At 44.5% G+C, this 26,027-nt stretch overlaps 1 protein-coding gene across 1 annotated transcript in view; it reads right to left on the bottom strand.

The window, feature by feature from the left end:
- Nucleotides 1-26,027, bottom strand: part of DNAH1 (dynein axonemal heavy chain 1) — a 799,478-nt gene that overhangs the window by 160,300 nt on the left and 613,151 nt on the right. The window contains exons 53-54 of the mRNA XM_030205737.1: nt 15,227-15,337; nt 5,479-5,664 (exon numbers count right to left, since the gene is read on the bottom strand). Coding sequence (XP_030061597.1) covers nt 5,479-5,664; nt 15,227-15,337 — 297 coding nt within the window. The remainder of the gene's footprint in view (nt 1-5,478; nt 5,665-15,226; nt 15,338-26,027) is intronic.

Raw genomic sequence — 26,027 nt, 5'->3', positions numbered from 1 at the left:
AAAGAAGAAACAGGAGTACATGATACAGACGTTCAAAAATTTGAAAGGTATTAATCTGCAAACAAAACTTTTCCGGAGATGGGATGGTGGTAGAATTAGAGGACATGAATTGAGGTTGAAGGGAGAAGGAGTAATGTCAGGAAGTATTTTTTCAAGGAGAAGGTGGTGGATACATGGAATGCCCTCCCGCAGGAGGTGGTGGAGATGAAAATGGTAACGGAATTCAAAAATGCGTGGGATAAACACAAAGGAATCCTGTTTAGAAGGAATGGATCCACTGAATCTTAGTGGAGATTGGGTGGCAACACCAGTAATTGGGAAGCAAAGCCAGTGCTGGGCAGACTTCTATGGTCTGTGCCCTGATCATGACTGAATAGATTTGAACAGGCTGTAGTGTAAGTTTTAAGAGGCTTCAAAGTTAACTTCAGAAATTTTAGTACAAGAACAGTGCCAAGCAGAATTCTACACTTTGTGCCCTGAAAATGGCAAGGACAAATCAAACTTGGGTATATATATAAAGTATTGCATACCATATATAATGAATTTATCTTGTTGGGCAGACTGGATGGACCATACAGGTCTTTATCTGCCGTCATTTACTATGTTACTCACTTTACACCACTCAGGATTTTGTAGACCTCAATTAATATAGGACAGAGAAAACAGGAGAAGATAGATTAGAAGACAAGAAAGAGATAAACTGTAAGGTATGCCTGTCTGCTTGCCACCCCTGCATCAGTGGTTCAGAGGTAAGGCTGACAAAAAAAAGATACGTTTTCAGGGAAGCCCTGAACTTAAAAAAAGGAAGTGAGTTCTGCTAGTAGAGACTTCCCCAGAGGGAGGTAGAAGTGAAGAAAAAGGCAGAGTGTCTCGTAGATTCTAATCGTGAACAATAGACAGAGGGGACTGTCTATAGAGGAAACTACACTTCTCCTTTCTTCCTCAAAATGTACCACCTGTTCCTCTGATCCCATTCCCACCCACCTTCTTAATGCCATCTCCCCTGCTCTTATTCCTTTTATCTGTCACATTCTCAACCTCTCACTTTCCACTGCAACTGTCCCTACTGCCTTTAAACATGCTGTGGTCACACCTCTCCTTAAGAAGCCTTCACTCGACCCTACTTGTCCCTCTAATTACCGACCCATCTCCCTCCTCCCTTTTCTCTCCAAATTACTTGAGCGTGCTGTTCACCGCCGCTGCCTTGATTTTCTCTCCTCACATGCTATTCTTGACCCACTACAATCTGGTTTTCGCCCTCTCCACTCAACCGAAACTGCTCTTACTAAAGTCTCCAATGACCTATTACTGGCTAAATCCACAGGTCTCTATTCCATCCTCATTCTTCTTGATCTTTCCGCTGCTTTTGACACTGTCGATCACAGCATACTCCTCGATATCCTGTCCTCACTTGGATTCCAGGGCTCTGTCCTTTCCTGGTTCTCTTCCTACCTCTCCCTCCGCACCTTTAGTGTTCACTCTGGTGGATCCTCTTCTACTTCTATCCCTCTGCCTGTCGGCGTACCTCAGGGTTCTGTTCTTGGTCCCCTCCTCTTTTCTATCTACACTTCTTCCCTTGGTTCATTAATCTCATCCCATGGCTTTTCCTACCATCTCTATGCTGATGACTCCCAAATCTACCTTTCTACCCCTGATATCTCACCTTGCATCCAAACCAAAGTTTCAGCGTGCTTGTCTGACATTGCTATCTGGATGTCTCAACGCCACCTGAAATTAAACATGACCAAAACCGAACTTCTCATTTTTCCCCCCAAACCCACCTCCCCACTCCCCCCGTTTTCTATTTCTGTTGATGGCTCTCTCATTCTCCCTGTCTCCTCGGCTCGAAACCTTGGGGTCATCTTTGACTCTTCTCTCTCCTTCTCTGCTCACATCCAGCAGACCTCCAAGACCTGTCGTTTCTTTCTTTACAACATCCGTAAAATCCGCCCCTTTCTTTCTGAGCACTCTACCAAAACCCTCATCCACACCCTTGTCACCTCTCGTTTAGACTACTGCAATCTGCTTCTTGCTGGCCTCCCACTTAGTCACCTCTCCCCTCTCCAATCGGTTCAAAACTCTGCTGCCCGTCTCGTCTTCCGCCAGGGTCGCTTTACTCATACTACCCCTCTCCTCAAGTCGCTTCACTGGCTCCCTATCCGTTTTCGCATCCTGTTCAAACTTCTTCTACTAACCTATAAATGTACTCACTCTGCTGCTCCCCAGTATCTCTCCACACTCGTCCTTCCCTACACTCCTTCCCGTGCACTCCGCTCCATGGATAAATCCTTCTTATCTGTTCCCTTCTCCACTACTGCCAACTCCAGACTTCGCACCTTCTGTCTCGCTGCACCCTACGCCTGGAATAAACTTCCTGAGTCCCTACGTCTTGCCCCTTCCTTGGCCACCTTTAAATCTAGACTGAAAGCCCACCTCTTTAACATTGCTTTTGACTCGTAACCACTTGTAACCACCTGCCTCCACCTACCCTCCTCCTTCCTGTACACAATAATTGATTTGAATACTTTATTTTTTGTCTATTAGATTGTAAGCTCTTTGAGCAGGGACTGTCTTTCTTCTATGTTTGTGCAGCGCTGCGTATGCCTTGTAGCGCTATAGAAATGCTAAATAGTAGTAGTAGTAGGGACTGATAGCTGATTTCCTAAAGAGGAGCGCAAGGTATGGACAAGCCGATAAAGGACAATAAGTGATGAAAGATGGGGGAATTCCAGAGTGAAGAACCTTATGCGTCAGCTTAATTATTTTCTGCTGGAGAAGGGGAGTAATATGATCATAACGATCAGCATGACAAAGGAGGCACATGGCTGTATTCTGGACTGATTGAAGCTTCTTCAGAAGAAAGGAGGGAAGACCAGAATAGATAATGTTACAGTAGTCTAAGCATAAAGAAGTGTTGCACAGGACTTGTCATTCAAGTAAGGACAGAGAGAAATAATAGTTCATAGAAAAAGCAGGATTTAACATCAGTAGAGATTTGACAGTGAAAGTGAGGCTAGTATGAAGAATTATATCCAGATATTTCATGGACTCCACAAGGATTAAGGGTAGGCTATGAAGTAAAGGGTAGATAGAAGAGTAGTGGTACTGTCTCTCTGGAATGCCTTGACATCCGAGTGGAATCCAGTTACAAAACGTTTAAGGTTCTATTAAAAAGACACACTTCTTTAGGCTAGCTTTTGGTCTGTAGCCTGGAGTGTGGGAGGTCTTCTCTATTAATTGACTTACACTTTCTTTTTACAATGTTTAATAGTATTTTGTAATGCTTAGTAGTATGTATTGTTTGACTGATTGGATTTCTGGTGCTGAGCATATGTTAGGTCTATCCTTTTAATGATCGAGTTCTTTTCCCTCTTTTAATTACTTTGGAATATGTGTGTCAACCACTCTGGTCTCTAAAGGTGAGCAGTGTATCAAGTTTTTTTTAATAAAGATAAAAATACCTGTAACCCAAAGGACAACTGATTTGATGGATTCAGTACTAAATGGTTGACTGCAGGAAGACAAGGCTGAAGTATAAAAAGATCAGGAGTGTAGGGTTCATAAGTACATAAGTATTGCCACACTAGGACAGATCAAAGGTCCATCAAGCCCAGCATTCTGTTTCCAACAGTGGCCAATCAGGTCACAAATACCTGACAAGATCTCCAAAACAAGTTCAATACATTTTATGCTGCTTATCCCAGAAATAAGCAGTGGATTTTCCTCAAGTCATTTTAATAATGGTCTATGGACTTTTCTTTTTTAAACCCCACTAAGCTAACCGCCTTTACCACATTCTTTGGCAATGAATTCCAGAGTTTAATTACATGTCGAGTGAAGAAAACTTTTCTCCAATTCGTTTTAAATTTACTACTTTGTAGCTTCATTGAATGCCCCCTAGTCCTAGTATTTTTGAAAACAGTAAACAAACAATTCACGTCTACCCGTTCCACTCCACTCATTATTTTATAGACCTCTATCATATCTCCCCTCAACTGTCTTTTCTCCAAGCTGAAGAGCCCTAGCCACTTCAGCCTTTCCTCTTAGGGAAGCTGTCCCACCCCCTTTATCATTTTCGTCACCCTTCTCTGTATCTTTTCTAATTCCACTTTATCTTTTTTGAGATGCGGTGACCAGAATTGAACACAATATTTGAGGGTCTTGAGTTGAAAATAGAAGAATGTTGTCCACATATATGTAGAACCTAATATTGAAACCCTGGAACAGTGTGGCTATTGGGCTTAGAAAGATATTAAAGAGTAGGGGGGGAGTACTGAGCCTTGGGGGACACTGAAAAGAAATAAAAAAGAACCTGATCCAGAGAAAGGGGTAACCACCTTATAGGCATGCTGAGATAGAAAAGAAGAGCACCAACATAGAAGAATACCTGAAATTCCTAGAGATGAGAGTCTGGAAAGAAGAAATGAGTGAGTGAGTGAGTGACTAACCAAATCAAAGATTGAAGAGGTCAAGGGAGACCAGAAGAACAGCATTACCATGGTCAAAAGCCGAGTGGATATCATTAAAGGAAGCGAGGATTGTCTCAGTGGAGTGACCAGGATGGAAGCCAGATTGTTAGGGGTGCAAGAAATTGGATGATTCAGTATGCTCATGTAGCTGTGAGAAGATAATTCATTCAGTAAGCTTGGCCAGAAAGGGGATATTTGAAATGGGTTTGTAGCTAGCAATAGCAGAGGAGTCAAGGGAAGAACTCTTTTCAACTGGGTGGATAACAGTATTTTTCAGGCAGAAGGGACAAGTACCAGTGAGAAGGAATTAGTTACCATGTTAAAAGCTAGTGGGAGAAGTCAGTGAGAAGAAATACCAATCCAGGAAGAAGGAACAGGGTCAAGGACACAAGTGGGTTTTCTGGAAGAAGAGAAAACTTTAGTAAAAGCTGTCAAGAGGAGGAGAGTGACCATGCAATTCCCTGAGAAGGAGAAGGCGGCCAGGCAAGGTCAGTGGACAAAAAGACTGGGGAGGGAGGGGAAAGGAGAGAGGGAGGGAGTCAGTTAGTGAGGGAGGATCAGTTCATGAGAAAAAGCTTTCTAACGTTGTGACTTTTGTCATTAAAAAACTAATCAAATTCAGAGGCTGAAATGGATGAGGGGATGGCTGATGGATGGCCAGTTGCTGTGAGACTGTTAAGCAACTAGAATAATTTTCTAGGGCGGCTGGAGGAATTACTAATCAGGGATCTATAATAGTCCTGACAAAAGGTATTCAGTTGGGCACAGTATTGGCAGAGAAGATTACGATATCATAACAGGTCTAGAGTCAATCACATTCTGCACAATGCAACTGGTGCTTAATAAGTCTGAGATTCTCCTTAAACCAGGGCTTCTGTGAAGAGTGTGAGAAAGACAAGATGTAAAACAAGACAAAAGAACTGTAGCGTCATTACCATCATCAAAAGCTTTGCAATTAACTCATCATCCAGCTAACTCTCTGATCTATAAGAAGCAGCTGTTAGTTTACCTCAGTAACATCATTCTTGTTGAGAGATTTCAAACTAGCCAGAGCAGCATCTAGAGCAGGAAGTGCCTCATCCAGGTCCTTCTGAGCATCATCGGCTATAGCTTGGGCTTTCTCTGCCTTCTCTGATGCTTTAGCCTCTTCAATTTGCACAGAGGCCCGTGTCTCTTCAGCTACACCTGTGTCCACCTGAAGTTGAGAGAGCAAAGTTATCCAGAAGCAACAGCTGTGTAGTACGTGGAAGGAATAATCAGGAAAGGATGAGATACATACAGAGTTCATTTAGTTCAGAATTTTGGCAAAATCAATGTCTTCTGACTAGTAATATTGCCTTACTGTGTATTACATTAAAACCAGGGTTTTTCAGATGGTACACACTAGCATGCAATACCAGCACTTTTTTCTCCTGCCTGTCAAAATTGCCCTGCAGTCCCCCTATCTTATAGGATAAAGGACAAAAAGATAAAAGTATAAAACAAATTGTTTATTGCTTCCTGCAGGGGAGCAGGGGAGAAAGAGTTGCTAAATTGGGATTTGTTTACTACAGGCACAACCTAGTCCAGCCCATATCACAGCAGAACAGCATGCAGCCAGAGCTACAGAAGTCAGAGACAATGGACAATATAACTTTTCAGCTCCTTTTTTTGTCACAGCAGCCATTTTGAAGGACAGGCCACACTGGGAAGAAGCAAGTGGGCATCGCTTCTTTCCCATTTTCACCTAGGCCACCAGGGACCCTCGAGAAAGCCCAGTGGTTGCCTATGGGGATGGGAGTGGAGCCTGGCATCTACAAAATTAGCCCTAGGTACATATTCAACGCTGGTGCCTGGACATAGCCTGGCATTGAATATCTGGGGCTAATTCTGAGGTGAGCATTTTAAAAAATGCTGACCGCTGTAGGATATCAACCAATTAGTGTTCTTTGAAGTTGATTCATACGGAAGAGGGCAAATTGAATCATATGAACCGTGGCTGCCATATGGTCTAGCAACACCATGAAGAAGAGAAAGAACTGAGGAACTTTTTGTGTTCATGAGATTCCTGGCAATATTGATGAGAGTATCCTCAGATCCAGGAGGACAACTTTTTCTGCTTTGGTGTGTATTAAGGTTCTAGTATACCTAAGTTGTTGCAAAGGTTATAAGGTTGACATTAGATAGTTCAGACAAAATTCTGGAACTCTAGTAGCTGGAATGTCTTTTGAAGTGACTTCTTGGCCTCTTTGGGAGAAGAGCCTTTCATCAACCAATTGTCCAAGGAAGGAAAAACAAAGATTCTTGTATACTTTCCCTCAAAAAACCATCTCAACATAGTTACAACATAGTTACAACTGCTAGTTAGTGCTCACAAACTATTCTCACAAATTTGTGCAGATGAGGGATAATTCTATAAAATGGGCACTATTACATGCGTAACTGTTTAGAATAATGGCATTTACACATGTATGTACCCCAAATACCTGGGTATATGCCTAAATTCAGCCTAAGTGTTCTTTAAATATGCGCAAAATGCAAAACTTGCATAGCATACATTTTACAAGTGGGGCTATATATATGGGCAGTCTGGACAGGACTTTCCAAGTACATAATTTCTAAAATAAGTTACATGTGTATTGCCAACATTTTAGTGCAAACACACCAGCTACTGAGACGATTTAAGTGCTTGTGCCTAACTGTTAATGTGTGTACTTAAGTGGTTATGCTATAAAAGAAAATAGGTGCCTATGTTTTTTAATATGATAAGCTCCTAAGAGGCACCCTTTGTGCTCCTAATTAATGGCACTCTGTTATATAATTACCCTCAGTAGGCCTAATTTTATAACAAAGTGTCTTTGAGAGAGGTCCCAAGAGGTGCCTACTTTAAGCCTGTTTTATAAAGGCAACAAAGGTGTCTACGTGCTTTATAAAATAGGCACTCAGAACCTGTCCCAACAGCATGTAAATGCTAATGTACACATTTACACCTGCTCTGAAGCTGGTGCTATTCCAAGAAAATTATATAAATTGTTTTGTCCTATTTTCTCCTACTTCAAACTCCCATTCTGTGGGTGATGCATATTACTTCGGCATGGATCCATATATAATCACGCAGCTGGAGAATTCACCACATGACAGCACCAGTCAGGAAAGGTTACCAGAGCTTAAAACAACTACTAAAGGTTTGTTGTTCTTGTGCAAGAATTCCCATGCTGCAGTCATCAACCATTAAATCAGTTCTTTTTCATCTGCAAATGAAAGCAGTCAGGTTAAGTTTTTGCTTTGGTCATTCAGATTATCAAAACAAAATCTGAATATATTACATTCAGTTTGAAGTTTTTCTCAGTCTCTATCAGCACTGAATTCAATTTTGTGGACTTAGTTGTCACAATTAAGGAACATAAAGCCAGACTTTAAGAGGTGTCTGACTTGTGACAGAAAAATATTTTTCATAGATATGCATGACTGATGCATCTGATGTATGGGATAGAACCATCACATTCAAGACTGCTCATATTGTGCATGTATGTTGTTGAGAGCTTGGAAAATTCATGAGCTGAAACTAAAAATATCTGGACGACAGAAGGGAGCCCCCAAAGAAGTCTGGAAAGTCTAATAGTTATTCTGAGTCCTCAAGCCTTTCAAAAAATTCCACCATAAATCTTCGCATTCAAAGCCAGACAAGAATCAAGGTGAAAAAGATTCTAAGGCTCCAGATCATATAGTAGAGACAAAATGTAAGAATATGCAGTCCTCTGACAATACAACTCCCATGGCACAAAGTCTGGCCAATGGCACCAATGACAAATTAGGAGGGCAGAAATGATATGCAAGGGAACAAGTACTCTACTGTCAGTGCCAAGGAACATCAGACATAGAACTATTTACAACAGAGCAGGACACAACAGTTTTTCTGCTCAGGAAAGTCAAATCAAAAGCAATTAGCGTCAGATGCGTTTGCGATTCCCTAGAAGGGGAGATGGCTGTGCTCTTTTCCTCCAATTCTGCTAATATCCAAATAATCCAGTAGGCACAGCAAGAAGTGACTGATATGATCCTAATAGTCCCAGGAACCACCAATAACTGCTACCATGGGCAAAGAATCTTCTCACACAGAAGGCAGCCACGCTAATTTACTCCACTCCACTCTTCATTTGTTAGCACTATGGGCCTGGAGACTGAAGACAGATTAATGTGCAATCTTATACTTTCAGATACTATAAAAAAAGAACCTGCTCGCTTCTCAGAAATATTCAACTAGAAGGTTGTATGACTTGAAAAGGAGGAGATTTGTGAAATGGTGTATACAGCAAAGTCATAATCCTTTTCAATGTATTGTATTTATCGTCCTTCAGTATCTTCTTTTGTAGTCATAGTTGGACCTAAGTACTTTGTCAGTGAGTGTACATCACAGTACTCTAGCAACATTTCCTGATAACATATCTAGAAAACCTATATCTAAATATCCCATCAATGAAAGGCTAGTTGAATTTAAAGCCTCCACCCTGGGATTTAAATTTAATACTTCAACAACTGAATTATCACCTTACGCTAAATGAAAATTCCTGACTTGGAAAAATTGCTTTTTGATTGCTATAACTTCAGCACATAGAATTAGCACGCTTCATGCACTTGTATATTATTCCTCCTATAGTCAACTTTTAAAAGGTAGAGTGATCTTCAGAATTCATCCAAAGTGATATCTGTTTTACATATCTACAGACCAACAGAGCTGTCACTATTATACCCTTCATCTCATGCCAATGAACAAGAAAGTGAATGGCTCACATTAGACTGTAAAAGGGTGTTGCAAATCTATTGTCAAAAGGGGGCACTCACAGGTCTACTTGAGTACTGAAATCTGCTACAGCACTACTTGCTGGGTATAGAGGCAAATATGTCTCCAGTCCCTGAGGACAGGGCCATGCCAACACGGTAAGCGGGGTAAGCACCGCAGGGGGCGCCTGCCTTCAAGGGGGTTTAAATGTTTAATTCACCTTGGTCGCAGCGTTTGCATCATTTCAAAACCCTGCCCGTCTCTAGCTTTCCCTCTCTTCATGAGTTCGTTCCCTCACAGTCCCGCCCTCGAGGAAATGACGTCAGAAGGTGGGACTCTGAGGCCGAACGAACTAATTCCCTGCATTTGCACAGGAAAGGGGATTACTCTAGTCTGAATCCATCCCTGCAGCTTCTGAACTGGGTGGGGAAACAGAAGGGAAATGTCTGTGCTAGTAAGCCATTATTTTCTAATCCTTTCTATTCATAGCATCGGCGCTTAAAGGAACAGGATTTCCGGTGCAGCTGTTCCTACCTATCTCTTCAAACACATTGCACGATATTTAAGAAAACAGAGCTCTGTTTGTAACCTATTAGAGGTGTCTCACAGAGGCCATATTAAGCAGGGCCCCCTAGTCTCTCTGATGCCATGGTAAATGGTGCATAATCCTGCCTTTACAACTGAATAGGGGCAGGGAGGATTTAGGAGGTGGACGCAAACAAGATTTTACAGTCTTCATGAAAACCTCTCTTGCCATGGTTTGATTCAGCTGGCAGAAGGAAAGAATTAATATGCCTTGGCCCCTTCTCTCTCTTCTGCTCGTTTTGAATTGTTGCTGCAGTGAGGTGCCTCCCTGTGATTCAAAGCATCAGTGAGGAACTGAGCAGCATCTGACAAAGATACCTAAGGCAGCAGTCTGGGGAATAGGGGAAAGTGAGGAGCATCAAGGTTCGTGGACTGTGGCAGTGAGGAGGGCATGGGAGAATCAGAGAGGAAAGTGGGAGATGGGTATTGGTTGGAGAATGAGGAGGATTAGCTGGAAGTAAGAGTGATTGACTTGGAGGGGGGAGAAGGAGGTGCTTGAGGAACCACAGGGGATCAGGTCGGTGGCGTACCAAGGGGGGGGGGCGGTGGGGGCGGTCCGCCCCGGGTGTTGGCGGGTGGGGGGTGCTCTGTCGTCTCCTGCCACCACCCTGCGTTTTTTTTTAAAATCCATGCAGCGACGCAGGCAGCGCCTCGTGTCTGCCCTGCTGTGTGCTGTGAAAAAAGAAAATCGCTTCCCTGGCGTCGGGCCTTCTCTCGCTATGTCCCGCCCTCGAGGAAACAGGAAGTTACCTCAAAAGTGGGCGGGACATAGCGAGAGACGGCCCGACGCCAGGGAAGCGATTTTCTTTTTTCACAGCACACAGCAGGGCAGACACGAGGCGCTGCTTGCGTCGCTGCATGGATTAAAAAAAAACGCAGGGTGGTGGCAGAAGAGGGCTCTGTCGCTCTCCACGGAGGGGGGGGGGGCTCAGATGGGAGAAGGAGGTGGGGAGCTCAGAGGGGAGAAGGGAATTGGGGAGGGGTGGGGGAGCTCAGTGGGGTTCTCAGAAGGGAGAAGGGAACTGAGGAGGGGTGGGGGAGCTCAGAGGGGTTCGCAGAGGGGAGCAGGGAACTGGGGAGGGGTGAGGGAGCTCAGGGGGGTTCGCAGAAGGGAGAAGGGAACTGGGGTGGGGGAGGGGTGGGGGAGCTCAGAGGGGTTCGCAGAGGTTTGAAGGGAACTGGGGAGGGGTGGGGGAGCTCAGAGGGGTTCACAGAGGGGAGAAGGGAATTGGGGAGGGAGAGCTCAGAGGGGTTTGCAGAGGGGAGAAGGGAATTGGGGAGGGGTGGGGGTTCTCAGAGGGGAGAAGGGAATTGGGGAGGGGTGGGGAGCTGAGAGGGGTGCTCACAGGGGAGGAGATTGGGGAGGGGTGGGGGTGCTCAGAGGGGAGAAGGGGTCTGAAGCTGGAACTGGGGTCTGACAAGGGGGCAGGAGGGAGAATGGGTCCATGCCTGGGGCAGGTGGGAGAATGGGTCTGGGGCTGAAAAGGGGGGATGCAAAGCATGTGGTGGATGAAGGGGGCTGGAACTGGGGGCTGAAAAGGAGGGTATTTGGGATAAGGGGGCTAGTGCTGGAACTGTGGGCTGAAACAGGGCAGGGGCTGAAACTGGGGGCTTTAAAGGGGACAGGGAGAACTGGCTGGGGCTGAAGCTCAGGACTGGTGAGAGAAAAGGGCTGGGGTTGAAACTAGGGGCTGAAAAGGGGACAGGGAGAAGTGGCTGGGGGCTGAAGCTCAGGACTGATGGGAGAAAAGGGCTGGGGACTGGTGGGATAGTGGGGCTGAAAAGGGGGGCAGGTGGGAGATGTGGGCTGGGGCTGGAACTAGGGGCAAGTGGAACTGGGGGCCGAAAAGGGGGGGCAGAGAGAGAGGGGACAGACCCTGGATGGAAGTGAGGAGTGAGAGGGAGGGCAGACCCTGGATGGATGGGAGAGGGAGGGCAGACGGATTGAAGGGGCAGAGAGAAAGGGCAGATGGTGGGTGGAAGGGGAGAGAGAAAGAGGGCAGACTGGGGCAAATGGTGGATGGAAGGGAGAGAGAGGGCAGACAGTGGATGGAAGGGGCAGAGAGAGAGAGGGCAGACAGTGGATGGAAGGGACATTAGAGAGGGCAGACACTGGATGGCAGAGAGCGAGCAAAGACAGATCCTGGATGGAAGGAAGACAGTGAAAAGAAGATGAGGAAAGCAGAAACCAGAGACAACAAACTGTAAATATATATTTTTATTATTTTGCTTTAGGATATAGTATTGTAGCTGTGTTGTTTATAAATAGAACATGTAAATAAGGTAATCTTTTTATTGGACTAATTTTAATACATTTTGACTTAACTTTCAGAGAACAAAACCCCCTTCCTCAAGTCAGGATAAGATACTGTAACAGCACTACACTGTACTGACCTGAGGAAGGAGATTTTGGCCTCTGGAAGCTAAATGTATTAGTCCAGTAAAATGGTATTATTTTATTTTCTGTATTTGTTTTATTTCTATTTGTTAATTTGTAAAGTGGTGATTGGTATTTGTTAGTTTTTTCAAATTTACATCTGCTGTCTTTATATTTTGCACAGTACTAGGGGACATTTTCTGTTTCTGTGGTGTTGCATTGTATGCAGAGTCTGGCATCGGGGGTTCAGTTTAATTTTTGTCTAAATAGAAAGTTTATGATTACTTATTCTATAGTGGATTAGGGTGTATCTGTGTTTGTGAAAAAGACATGGCTTTCGGTTGGCATTGACTGTGCAGGATCGACGATCTGTACTAATCTGTCTGTTTTTGTTTTACAATAGGTGAATTGATGTTCTAGTGCTCACTGTAGTGTTTAAGATGCTTTCCTTTTCCTTGTGTGACTCGTACAAATTACTGCTTATGGTATGGTAGAATTGCTCTATATATATAGGTCCTGAGTGTTTTATATTCTTGGTATGCCTAGTACTGGATTTGGGGGGGGGGGGGGGGGGGGGTTAAAAAATGACCGGCCCCGGGTGTCAACTACCCTAGGTACGCCACTGGATCGGGTTCAGGTTTCTTTTATTTGATATACTGTTAAAGAGAAGCACTGAAAAGAAGCACATACAGGACATGTAGTGCTGCATCGATTCCAACATTCATTTCTCAATTTTTATGTTTTAAAAAAGATCATTTTTTGCAGGTTTTAGCATTTTTGGAATTGTCAAAAAGATTTATATATAAATGATTCTCTCATTTAAGCAGTCTTTTGAACTTTTTTTCAGCCTTTTTAAACAGGCTTTTACAGGTACTTTACTGTTAAACAAGGAGGTCTATTATTTATTTATTTATTTTATTTCTTTGTTACATTTGTATCCCACATTTTCCCACCTATTTGCAGGCTCAAAGTCACCAGACATCAAAGGTAGAAAAAATCATTTTATTTTCATTATAGTGTTTGGAATATGTCCACTTTGATAATTAGGTGCTCAACGTTAAAAGTTTATATTAATTTACTTATTTATGGCATTTTATGCTAGACGGGGGGGGGGGGGGGGGCGTGCCAACTGACAGTCTGCAGTGGGGCACCAGAAACCCTAGGCACGGCCCTGCCTGAGGACACTAGCCTGACTTGAGACTTCTCAATTGTGATGCAAACCCTGAGTCACATGGCTTAGGCCTTTAACTTTAATAACTTTCAAATAAACAAAAGTATTCTTCTCTTCAGATTCTGCTACACAGGGGTTACTGTATTTCCTTCATATCCTTTCAATTCCCAAAAGTTTCTATTGTTATTCTCAGTGTACATTGCCTTTTCTGCCCAACACCTCTTTCGGAGCTTTCCCTTCAGTCCACCTTCTTAGTAAACTCCCTTTCCACGGAGGTTGGCCTGCCCAACCCTACCACCTGTTCCGGACTGGGTTTTGCTACTCACTAATCATAACATAATGACATTTGAGGCTGGCATAGAGGCTGGCATAAAATATTTTTAAAGATGGTTTTTTGAGGGTGGGAGGGAGTTAGTGACCACTGGGGGAGTAAGAGGAGGTCATCCCCGATTCCCTCCGGTGGTCATCTGGTCAGTTCGGGCACCTTTTCGTGGCTTGGTCGTAACAAAAAAAAAGGACCAAGTCGTCCAAGTGCTCGTCAGGGACGCCCTTCTTTTTTCAATTATGGGTCGAGGACGCCCATGTGTTAAGCACGCCCCAGTCCTGCCTTCGCTACGCCTCTGACACGCCCCCGGGAACTTTGGTCGTCCCCGTGACAGAAAGCAGTTGGAGACGCCCAAAATCGGCTTTTGATTATACCGATTTGGGCGACCCTGTGAGAAGGACGCCCATCTTGCGATTTGTGTCGAAAGATGGGCGCCCTTCTCTTTAGAAAATAAGCCTGTTAGTAACCCTGCAATAACTGTTTCAGTACTAAAACCAAATCTGAACCCCGACTGATGTGGATGCAAAGCACTAACTAATTCAACATGTGACTATAATTGGGAAAAAACGATAGATTCAAGAACCTTAGAAAGAAACGGGAGATTCAAGACTGATCGATAACTCTTAGCATGGGGGGAGGGGATCCAAATTACACTTTTTAAGAATAGGCCTAATAATGGCAGTTTTAAAATCAGATGGAACCATTCCTAGCAATAAGCTCTTGGAAATTATAGAATTTAAAACAGAATGTAACTCAAGAAAAGATTGTTTCAACCAGTTCGACGGGATTGGGTCTAAAGAGCAAAATGTGGCATGTAGCTGATTAAGCATTTTAACTAGAGAGTTGACAGAAGGAACATTAAAGGATGACCACGAGGACATCAGAACTTAAGATGATGAATAGGCCATGGTAATATCTGGAAGAAGTGGGAAGGCGGCTTGAAATGATTCAATCTTAGGAAATAATTAGCTAAAGTGTCTGAAGTAAGCTGTTGAAGCTGTCTAGTTGTGTGAGGAGAAGTTTAAGCATGTTCTGAAAATGAACTGACTTAATGGTTGATGACAGTAGTATGGGAATTGTGCAAGTGCAACAAAGCTTTGGTAGTTGTTTTAAGTTCTGGTTGCCATTCCCAACTCGTGCCATTATGTGGTGATTTCACCAACTGTGTGGCTGTAGGATCCTGCTGTCTGTGGAGGACATATGTTACAGGTATACAACTTCATTTTCTGCTCTCAAGGGTTGTACCTATACCAAAAGTCTTTTCTCTCTTTTTGAGCTTGCTCATCATCTCTGACACCTTCAAGGCCTCTGACCCTGTTATTCGAAAATCAACCAAGTCTTCTGCACTGCAGTCCACATGACTGGTTGATTCACAGGGCCAACCCATCATATATATAACCAATATTAAATGAGTTTTACCCAGAGTTGAGAGGTATCTGAAAGATCTTAATCTGCTTCCCAATAGGGTCAATGAGGAAGATGAAGTCACACAGCAACACTTTGCTTTGATAGAAGAAGAGGCAACACCTTTTTGTTGTACCTTTATTTTGTCCATAGTTATCACCGTGTCTTTGGCTGCTTCTTCCAAAAGTGGTCGCATAAGCTCCAGTTCCTCTTGCATCTTTGCTACGTCTTCTGCTGTTCGCAGCAGCTATAAAGATGGTGAAGAGTGAAATAAATGGTGATGAAGAGTGAAATATACATATATATATATATATATATATATAAACAACATCAGATGAGACAAAGGAAAAAAGGCAAAATTGGGGAAGAGAAGGATTAAAAAAAAAAAATAATAAAATTCAGCAGAAGAAAGACAAAGTCATACAAAAACCTCCTGGGTCCCAAGCAGAAAAATGACTAGTTAACATGGAAAACAGCTTTCCTACTTACTATTACATCTGCACGTAAAATAAGTGAAATTCAAGCCCTTGTCTATTACCCTCCATATACACAAATTCTACATGACAAGGATGGGCATTTTCAAAAGAAACGTCTAAGTCAGAATTTGGACGTTTTACAAAGAAATTCAAATTCCGAAGAGGGGAGAAGGTCATTTTCAAAAAAGATGGATGTCCATCTTTTGTGTTCAAAAATACCATGGACGTTCCGCGATTTGGATGTCTTTGATTTTTGGCCATTTTTGAAAAAAAGACATCCAAGTGGGATGTGGGAGAAGCCAGCATTTTTTGTAGAGTGGTCCCCCTAGCATGCCAGGACAGCAATCGGGCACCCTAGGGGGCACTGCAGTGGACTTAATAAAATGCTCCCAGGTACACAGCTCCCTTACTTTGTGTGCTGAGCGCCCCCAAAACCCACTACCCCCAACTTTACACCACTACCATAGCCCTTACGGGTGAAGGGAGCACCTATATGTGGGTACAGTGGGTTTCTGGTATGTTTTGGAGGGCTCACAAAAAAGATTTGTTTGGACTTTTTCCTGTCTGCCTTGCTGTTTGCCAGAACAAGCTGTGCAAGACCCGGACATACACCCGAACGCTAATCAACCAGTTCCTGGCCCTGCCGATAATCCCCGCCAGGATTGAGGGGTGAAGGGTAGCCCACACCCGGCTCAGCAGAGGATTTCCACCAGGATCAAGGGCCAAAGGGTGGCCTGCGCCCAGTCCGGCAAAGAATCCCCGACAGGATCAAAGGTTGGTAGGGGATCTGTGCCCTGATTTGGAACTGTCGGAGCACGGGAACATTGTGGAGCAGTGCAAGGGAGACTCTAAGGCCTGTGAGGCAGCCTCACTGCCAGGACCATGTCGGACACTAGAGCACTGCGAACTAGCTCATGTGGCTGTCCGGATCCAGAGAGGAAACTCACTGCGGGTGCTGACCCAGGTGCTAGACACCCGGAGCATCTGAGGAGCAGAGTCCCAGGGGAGATTGTATCTCAGGGTCTAAAGCTGCAGTGAGAAAGGAGAGCTGTGGGAACCGCGAGGTGAACCAACATTGGACCCTGCAGGAGAGCAACAGTCAGACCCCTCCTGGTGCTGTAGCCAACGGCTTATGCCAACTCACCTGCTCCCAAGGGGGTCTCACTCTCCATGCTCAGAACTGCATTCTGCTGTGCCCGATACCAACACGGCCGCAGAGGGCCTAACATAAACTTCATCTTTAAACCAAAGAAACCCCTCATAGTATTCTACATTGAAGGAGGGAATAAAATAAAATAAAATAAAGGCAAAGTATTCTCCGTACCCAACGCTGCATGCTGCTACCCCCGAGGCCGATGTGACCATGCGACGGCCGAACGTTAAGCTCAACTTTAAAGCACAGAAAACCCTCACAGACTCCCACACCCGAGGAGTGAGATAAACATAGGTAAAGTGTTCCTTTTCATGCAGTATGGACTCTAGTACAAACTGGTAAGAGATCCTTAGTTAATTTTATGCAAGGTCAATAGATTCCAAGCTGATCTAGCCTAGCTTCTGTTGTTTTTCTTCTCTATTCTCCAATTAATACTCCACTTAGCCCTCTTGGGTTTAATGACAGGCACACTAGCTGTTGTATTCAAATTGCCTAGAATACCAAAACCCTGTACACAACCGAGTTTCACTGACAATCACATGCTAGACCACAGACTATTCATCAAGCCCAACTCTCGGCAAAACGCACTGAAGCCTCCTGTACATCCTAAAACCCAGTCTCTGCTGAACCTGACCAAAGAATCCACTTACTCAGAACCACCCAACTGCCTGCCTGGTGCGAAGGTGGTGGGCCTCACGTATCACCTAGATAGGATTTTAGACAGTGCTGGGGGAAAGCCAGCTATGTGGATACCAATGATATAGAAAAATGTGGGAGGGAGGACCTGGAAGCCAAATTTAGGCTCTTAGATAGAAAGCTGAAATCCAGATCCTCCAGGGTAGCATTTTCATAATTGTTCCTGTTCCATGCACAGGACCCAAAGTCTCAACGAGTGGTTGAGATGATGGTGCAGGGATGAGGCATTTAGATTTGTTGGGAACTGGGCAGCATTCTGGGAAAGGGGGAGCCTGCTCCGAAAAGATGGATTCCACCTTAACTGGGATGGAACCAGGCTGCTACCGTTAACAATTAAAAAGGAGATAGAGCAGCTTTCAAACTAAAATAAGGGGAGGGGGAAGCCGACAGTTGCCTAGCAGCGCATGGTTTAATATAGAGTATCCTTGAAGGATACTACTGAAACAGAATGTTTAGGGAATCCCAATAGAGAGATTTCAATAATGGTGAAAGAAAGCCAGGAATGTTTAATGGGAGAACAGAATAAAGAATGTAAATTATCCCCATCAACTTCAAAGCAGCTTGTAGATGCAAGGAAAAAACAATTTGAAGTGTCTCTATACAAATTCTAGAAGCCTAAAAAGTAACATGGGAGAGTTAAAGTATATAGTACTAAATGAAGAGATAGATATAATAGGCATCTCAAAGACTTGGTGGAAGGAGGACAATCAATGGGACACTGTGTTATCAGGGTAAAAATTATATTGCAATGATAGAATGGACCAAATTGGAGGGGGGAGGAGGGTTGTGCTAAAGAGGGAATTGAGTCAAATGAAATAGATAGCAGCATGGAATTCATGTGGATAGAAATTGCATGTGTGAAGGGAAAGAGTATATTGGTAGGGCTATACTGCTGTCCGCCAAGACAGAACGAACAGACAGATAAATAAATGTTTACAGAAATTAGGAAAGCTGGCAAATTGGGCAACATTATAATAATGGGTGATTTCAATTACCCTGATATTGACTGGATAAATGTCACATCAGGGAGCTCTAGGGAGGTAAAATTCCTAGATGAATAAATGACTGCTTCTTGGAGCAACTGGTCTACGAACAGACAAGAGGGGGAGCTATTTTAGAACTAGCCCTTAGTGGAATGCTAGGCATGGTATGAGAGGTAATGGTGTTGTATCTATAGGAGCAAAAGAGGCTTTACAAAAAGGCACTGCTCTATTCTGTGAACCTGACTTTCAAGTTAGACTCGGGCCAATGTCAGGTTAAGGATTGTAGGCTCAGTAGGCCCCAGTCTTATTGAGCAGTGGAAGGATCATTGCTGACATAGCCAAGACTGCAGAAGAGCAAAAATAACTTTAAAAACAACCTTGTTTGCAGAAACTGGGTCTCCATATTCAAGACCAACCTGCTGTTGGCACTGCTGGCTTTGTTGTTTGGTCCCTCAAGCCATAACAATGAAAAGTCCCAGATCTGTTATTCTGGACAGCATGGCTCTCTAAATCCAAGAAAAGGGTATAAGAAACCCTTCCTTAAGCATAATGTCATCTGGATGTTATCTTGAGATGTTCAAGCAGGATCTGCCATCCATGGGACAGATGGCAGTCCTAGTCCAGGCCAGCAACATGATGAACAGCATCTGAGGCTTGTAAAACATGGCTACTACCTGCCTGTTCCTGCTCACTGGGGTCACCTGCCTGGGTGAGAGAGCCCACCTGCTGACTGACTGTCCCAGAGAGACCGCCTGACAATTTACAGCTGTGGTTCCTGTGCTCTTCCAAGAGATCCTACAGCCTGATTGCCTCCATCTACAGCATTCATGAGTGAGACAGCTGTCTGACACAATCAGGTTGTATCTGTTTCTTCTCTTAGTGCCTTGGGGAGTTAGAAGTCCTAATCAGGGCAGGACTAGGGCATATATGTGCATTCTCTACCCTGCTTCAACAGGTACAACAATACTCAGTACTTTACCATCATTTTGGGTATATTAGCATAAGTGCATTGTCTCTGATTTACACTGTACAAAAAGCTCCTACACTTGAAATATGGCAAAGAAACATTGTGCTCCTAAAGCTGCAGCTCTCATTACAACTTCTGCCACTGTCCAGTCTGAATGCTTAGAGCAAAGCAAGATTCATGTTTCTTGTGATAAATGCATGCACACTGAATGCCTCTCAGAAGTTCAAGAACTAAGAGAGGAGGTTGCAAGATTAAGAAGAATCTGTGACAACCAGAAATTCATTCTAGAAATGCATGTTGAAAAATTGGGAACTAATAGACGATTCACCACTGGAGACGTGAGTCCAACAGTCTTTATTATATCAAAGATAACGACCCGACACAGGCCGTGTTTCGACGCTAAAAAGCTGATAGTTTGTATCCAGTATATTCTGTTTGGTGCTACGTGATCAGTGAGCTGACAACACACATACAAGTAGGACTCTTCGTTTTGCATTCACTACTTGGTGTATTTATTGACCCCTGATGCAGATGCTTTTTAGCGTCAAAACACGGCCTGTGTCGGGTCGTTATCTTTGATATAATAAAGACTGTTGGACTCACGTCTCCAGTGGTGAATCGTCTATTAGTCTCTACTTTTGCCTTCTGTGATTCGTCATCGTAGAGAACTTTTCCTGTTCTATACTTTGAAAAATTGGGAACCTCCAGAAAAGGGAGAGAAGATCTTGTGCAGAAAGAGAACAGCTGGACACAGGTCACCAGATCCTGTAAAATCAACCCCCCAACTCCATCTTCTGTTGAACTGAAAAATTGGTTCACAGCCCTGCAGACGGAAGAGCTGAAAACATCTAGAGAACAGGAGGAAACAACAATCAAAAATTCCAAAGCCACTGGAGCAGTGGCCATTAAGAAGTGAAAGGTAGTTGTAGACGGTAATTCTCTTCTGAGTGGGTACTGAGGCATTCGTCTGCTGCCCAGACATGATGTCCAGAGAGGTGTGTTGTCAGCCTGGTGCAAAGATTCGGGATGTAGAAGAAAGACTGCCTAGACTCATCAAGCCTACTGACCACTACCCTATGCTGCTCATCCATGTTGGCACAAATAATACTGAACATATCAAACATGACATCAAAGCTCTGGGTCAAGGTGAAGGCCGAATGAGGGAGCTTGTGTCCTGGAGCTAAATGTGTGACTGCGTGATTGGTGCCAATGTGAGTGCTTCAGATTCCTAGACCATGGGATGATTTTCCAAGAGCTACTGAGCAGTGATGGTGTCCATCTTTCAAGGAACAGGCAAAGTGTCTTCAGTAACAGACTGGCTAAAGTAATAAAGAGGGCTTTAAACTAAATTTGTTGAGAATGGGAGAAAAAAGCCCCAAAGTCATTAATAACCCTCAGGAAGACATCAAATACCCTTATAGAAAGCAGAAAAAAGAGCCTTGTAAACCCATTCCGGTAGTATGGGAAATAAATTTCTAGATCTAGAGGCTGCAATGATAGAAGTCGACTTCGATTTAGTGGTGGTAACGGAGACGTGGTTTCTGGAGAACCATGACTGGGATACAATTATACCTGACTATAATCTATTCAGGAAGGACAGGGTAGGAAAAAAGAGTGGAGGTGTGGCATTATATGTTAAGAATAATATTAAAGTTACAGAACTGCAGGACATATAGGGTAAGGAAGAAGCACTGTGGGTCAAACTGGTAAGGAAAATGTATTGGTGTAAAATACACCTTCACGGTCAGAAGAAATGGACAGAGACTTAAATGAAGACATCCACAAGACAGCTAGGAAAGGAAAAGTACTACTGATAGATGATTTTAATATGCCAGATGTCGACTGGTGTGTCCCTGCTGTGGGGTCATCTAGAAGCAAAGGGATTTTGGATTCTCTACAGAAAGAATTGTTTCAGCAGTGGGTAATGGAACCAATGAGGGATGGAGCTATTCTAGATCTGGTGCTTACAAACGGGGAAAATGGGAGATAATTTGGCATTGTGATCACCGAATGGTGTGGTTCATTATTAAAAAAAGAAGGAGAGGGTTTACTCAAGATTGAAGGTCCTAGATTTCAAAAAAACTAATTTTGCCAAGATGGGGGAATTTCTCAAGAGTTGGTTGGATGGGAGCAGCTGTAGGAAGCAGAGCAGCAGTGAGCAAAACTGAAAGGAGCTATTTTAAAGGCGATGAACCTTTATGTTAGAAAATTACATGAAAGTAAGAGGAGAAGAAGGCCGCTCTAGTTCTCAAATGTAGTAGCTGACAAGGTAAGGGAAAGAAGGTTAGTCTTCTCATGTTGCAAGATGAATTAGAAAGAGGGAGACAGGCAAAAGTACCTGGAAAAGCTAAGGGAAGCTGGAAAAGTCGTTAGGAAAGTGAAGAGTCAAATGGAAGAAAAGATAGCCGATACGGTAAAATTAGGGGACAAGACCTTTTTCAGATATGTAAGTGACAGGAGGAAGTGCCATAATAGCATTGTGAGGCTCAAAGCTGAAGAAGAAGAATATGTAGACACTGATAAGGATAGTAGGTTAGTAGCAGAAGCTTGAATTGAATGCGGTACCTGATCGGAAGCCAATGAAGTGACTTGAGGAGAGGGGTGATGTGAGTGTATCGGTTCAGGCGGAAGATAAGACATGCAGCAGAGTTCTGAACAGACTGAAGGGGGGATAGGTGGCTAAGTGGGAGACCAGTGAGGAGTAGGTTGCAGTAGTCAAGGCGAGAGGTAACGAGAGAGTGGATGACAGTTCGGGTGGTGTGCTCGGAGAGGAAAGGGCGGATTTTGCTAATGTTACAGAGGAAGAAGCGTCAGGTCTTGGCTATCTGCTGGATGTGTGCAGAGAAGGAGAGGGAGGAGTCGAAGATGACACCGAGGTTGCGGGCAGATGAGACTGGGACGATGAGGGTGTTATCAACTGAGATAGAGAGTGGAGGTACTACTACTACTACTACTATTTAGCATTTCTATAGCGCTACAAGGCATACGCAGCGCTGCACAAACATAGAAGAAAGACAGTCCCTGCTCAAAGAGCTTACAATCTAATAGACAAAAAATAAATAAAGTAAGCAAATCAAATCAATTAATGTGAACGGGGAGGAAGAGAGGAGGGTAGGTGGAGGCGAGTGGTTACGAGTCAAAAGCAATGTTAAAGAGGTGGGCTTTCAGTCTAGATTTAAAGGTGGCCAAGGATGGGGCAAGACGTAGGGGCTCAGGAAGTTTATTCCAGGCGTAGGGTGCAGCGAGACAGAAGGCGCGAAGTCTGGAGTTGGCAGTAGTGGAGAAGGGAACAGATAAGAAGGATTTATCCATGGAGCGGAGTGCACGGGAAGGGGTGTAGGGAAGGACGAGTGTGGAGAGATACTGGGGAGCAGCAGAGTGAATACATTTATAGGTTAGTAGAAGAAGTTTGAACAGGATGCGAAAATGGATAGGGAGCCAGTGAAGGGTCTTGAGGAGAGGGGTAGTATGAGTAAAGCGACCCTGGCGGAAGATGAGACGGGCAGCAGAGTTTTGAACCGACTGGAGAGGGGAGAGGTGACTAAGTGGGAGGCCAGCAAGAAGCAGATTGCAGTAGTCTAAACGAGAGGTGACAAGGGTGTGGATGAGGGTTTTGGTAGAGTGCTCAGAAAGAAAGGGGCGGATTTTACGGATGTTGTAAAGAAAGAAACGACAGGTCTTGGCGGTCTGCTGGATATGAGCAGAGAAGGAGAGAGAAGAGTCAAAGATGACCCCAAGGTTTTGAGCTGAGGAGAAAGGGAGAATGAGAGAGCCATCAACAGAAATAGAAAACGGGGGGAGCGGGGAGGTGGGTTTGGGGGGGAAAATGAGAAGCTCGGTTTTGGTCATATTTAATTTCAGGTGGCGTTGAGACATCCAGGCAGCAATGTCAGACAAGCACGCTGAAACTTTGGTTTGGATGCAAGGTGAGATATCAGGGGTAGAAAGGTAGATTTGGGAGTCATCAGCATAGAGATGGTAGGAAAAGCCATGGGATGAGATTAATGAACCAAGGGAAGAAGTGTAGATAGAAAAGAGGAGGGGACCAAGAACAGAACCCTGAGGTACGCCGACAGGCAGAGGGATAGAAGTAGAAGAGGATCCACCAGAGTGAACACTAAAGGTGCGGAGGGAGAGGTAGGAAGAGAACCAGGAAAGGACAGAGCCCCTGGAATCCAAGTGAGGACAGGGTATCGAGAAGTATGCTGTGATCGACAGTGTCAAAAGCAGCGGAAAGATCAAGAAGAATGAGGATGGAATATTGACCTCTGGATTTAGCCAGTAATAGGTCATTGGAGACTTTAGTAAGCGCAGTTTCGGTTGAGTGGAGAGGGTGAAAACCAGATTGTAATGGGTCAAGAATAGCATGTGAGGAGAGAAAATCAAGGCAGCGGCGGTGAACAGCACGCTCAAGTAATTTGGAGAGAAAAGGAAGGAGGGAGATGGGTCGGTAATTAGAGGGACAAGTAGGGTCAAGTGAAGGCTTCTTAAGGAGAGGTGTGACCACAGCATGTTTAAAGGCAGCAGGGACAGTCGCAGTGGAAAGTGAGAGGTTGAGAATGTGACAGATAAAAGGAATAAGAGTAGGAGAGATGGCATTAAAAAGGTGGGTGGGAATGGGATCAGAGGAACAGGTGGTACATTTTGAGGAAGAAAGGAGAAGTGTAGTTTCCTCAATAGTAACTTCAGGAAAGGAGGAAAGGGAATGAGGGGAAGGAGAGAGAGGGGAACGGACTAGTGGAGGGAGAGCTGGTGAGGTAGAGAAAGCAAGGTTTATCTTTTGAACCTTGTTGTGAAAGAATTCAGCAAGAGTCTGAGGAGATAATGAAGGGGGAGTTGGGGGAGGGGGCACCTTGAGGAGAGAGTTCAATGTGGTGAAGAGAAGTCGAGGATTAGAGCCAAGAGAGTTGGTCAGTTGGATATAATAATCCTGTTTGGCACGTAAAAGAGCAGATTGGAAGGAGGTCAGCATGAACTTAAAGTGTAAGAAATCAGCAAGGGCCCGAGATTTCCGCCAGAGGCGTTCGGCGGAGCGGGTACAGGAACGTAGGTAGCGGATATTAGAAGTCAGCCAAGGTTGGGGTTTTGTACGCCTTACAGGGCGGGTCATCAAAGGTACAAGAGTGTCTAAGGCGGAGGATAGAGTATTGTTGTAAGAAGAAACAGCCTCGTTGACAGACGTGGATGGTGCCACAGTAGAGAGGAGGTTTGAAACATGGGAGGATAGAGATGAAGGGTCAATATCGTGAAGATTCCTAGATAAATTAGATAGGATAGGACGGGACTGGGAGGGAGGAGATTTAAGTGTGAAAGTTATAAGATGGTGATCAGAGGAGGGATGATCAGAGGCAAGGAAACTAGAAGGTGAACAGTTGGAGGAGAAGATGAGATCAAGACAGTGACCATTTTGATGAGTGGGGGAGGTGGAGCATAGTTGGAGATTAAAGGACGACGTTAAAGCGAGTAACTTGGAAATATAAGAGTTGGAAGGATCATTAGCAGGAATATTAAAGTCACCAAGGATGAGAGAGGGGGAGGAAGGATCATGGAAGAAGGCAAGCCAGGCGTCAAAGTCACTGAGAAAGGATGAAAGGGACTTATCAGGGGGATGATAAATGACCGCTATTTGAAGAGGAATAGGAGAGAAAAGGCGGATAGAGTGGACTTCAAAGGAGGAAAAACAGTGAGATTGAGGTGGAAGAAGGGGTTGAAATCTGGAGGAGGGAGAGAGAAGTAGTCCAACACCGCCCCCACGGCCAGTAGGACGAGGAGTATGTGAAAATAGATAACCGCCATGGCACAGGGCTGCGACTGAAGCAGAGTCATCAGGGCAGAGCCAGGTTTCTGTTATGGCGAGCAGATGGAGGTGACGCGAGATAAAGAGGTCCTGGATATAGGGGAGTTTGTTACAGATAGAGCGGGCATTCCATAGGGCGCAAGAGAAGGGCAGAGAAGAGGAGGGGAGTAGAGGAATAGAGATGAGGTTAGAGAGGTCACGGTGAGATCTGTAGAGTTTGGATAATAGTTGGTGAGGAGGGCCAGGATTGAGGCAGAGGAGAAGTGGGTTTGGGTGGGAATACAAGAAGTTCGGTCTTGGCCATGTTCAGTTTCAGGTGGCGGTTGGACATCCAGGCAGCAATGTCGGATAATGCTCGTGTGTATTAATCGTCGTGCACCATGGCTGGAGTCGGAGAGGAGAGGGAAGGCGGTAGAACGGTGAGTGAGCGGCTGCGGGAGGGTGGGTGAGGGGGACTGTGGGCGGGGGGACGGGGTCCAGCGCCGATGTTGGTTGGTTTTGAGTGTATGGGACTGACGGCTGCATTGGGTAATGGAAACAGAGATTACCCATTGACAATCCGATTTGTTGATTGTCATTGCTCCGCCCTCTACGTCATCACGTTGTGACGCGGGGGCGGGGCAGACACTCATGGGATCTTGCAACTACAAATTTAGAACGTTGGAGGTGCCTTTTATATTATAGAGATGTGCCAGGGGAGCAACAAATTGGCAATACCATGCGGTCCAACATCTGTAACATATCTCAAGTTAATGTCTGCTTATTCTGAATGACTCCTTTCACCTTAGTCATTAACTTAGTAATTCTGTTGATGGGGAGAAAGGCCTTTGCTAGAGTCAGTCATTCTTTTGGATACTGAACTGTT

This window comes from Microcaecilia unicolor, chromosome 6 (assembly GCF_901765095.1).
Source record: "Microcaecilia unicolor chromosome 6, aMicUni1.1, whole genome shotgun sequence".
Taxonomy (NCBI): Eukaryota; Metazoa; Chordata; class Amphibia; order Gymnophiona; family Siphonopidae; genus Microcaecilia; species Microcaecilia unicolor.
Note: the sequence above shows the minus strand (reverse complement) of the source record. Positions and strands in the feature narration are given on the sequence as shown.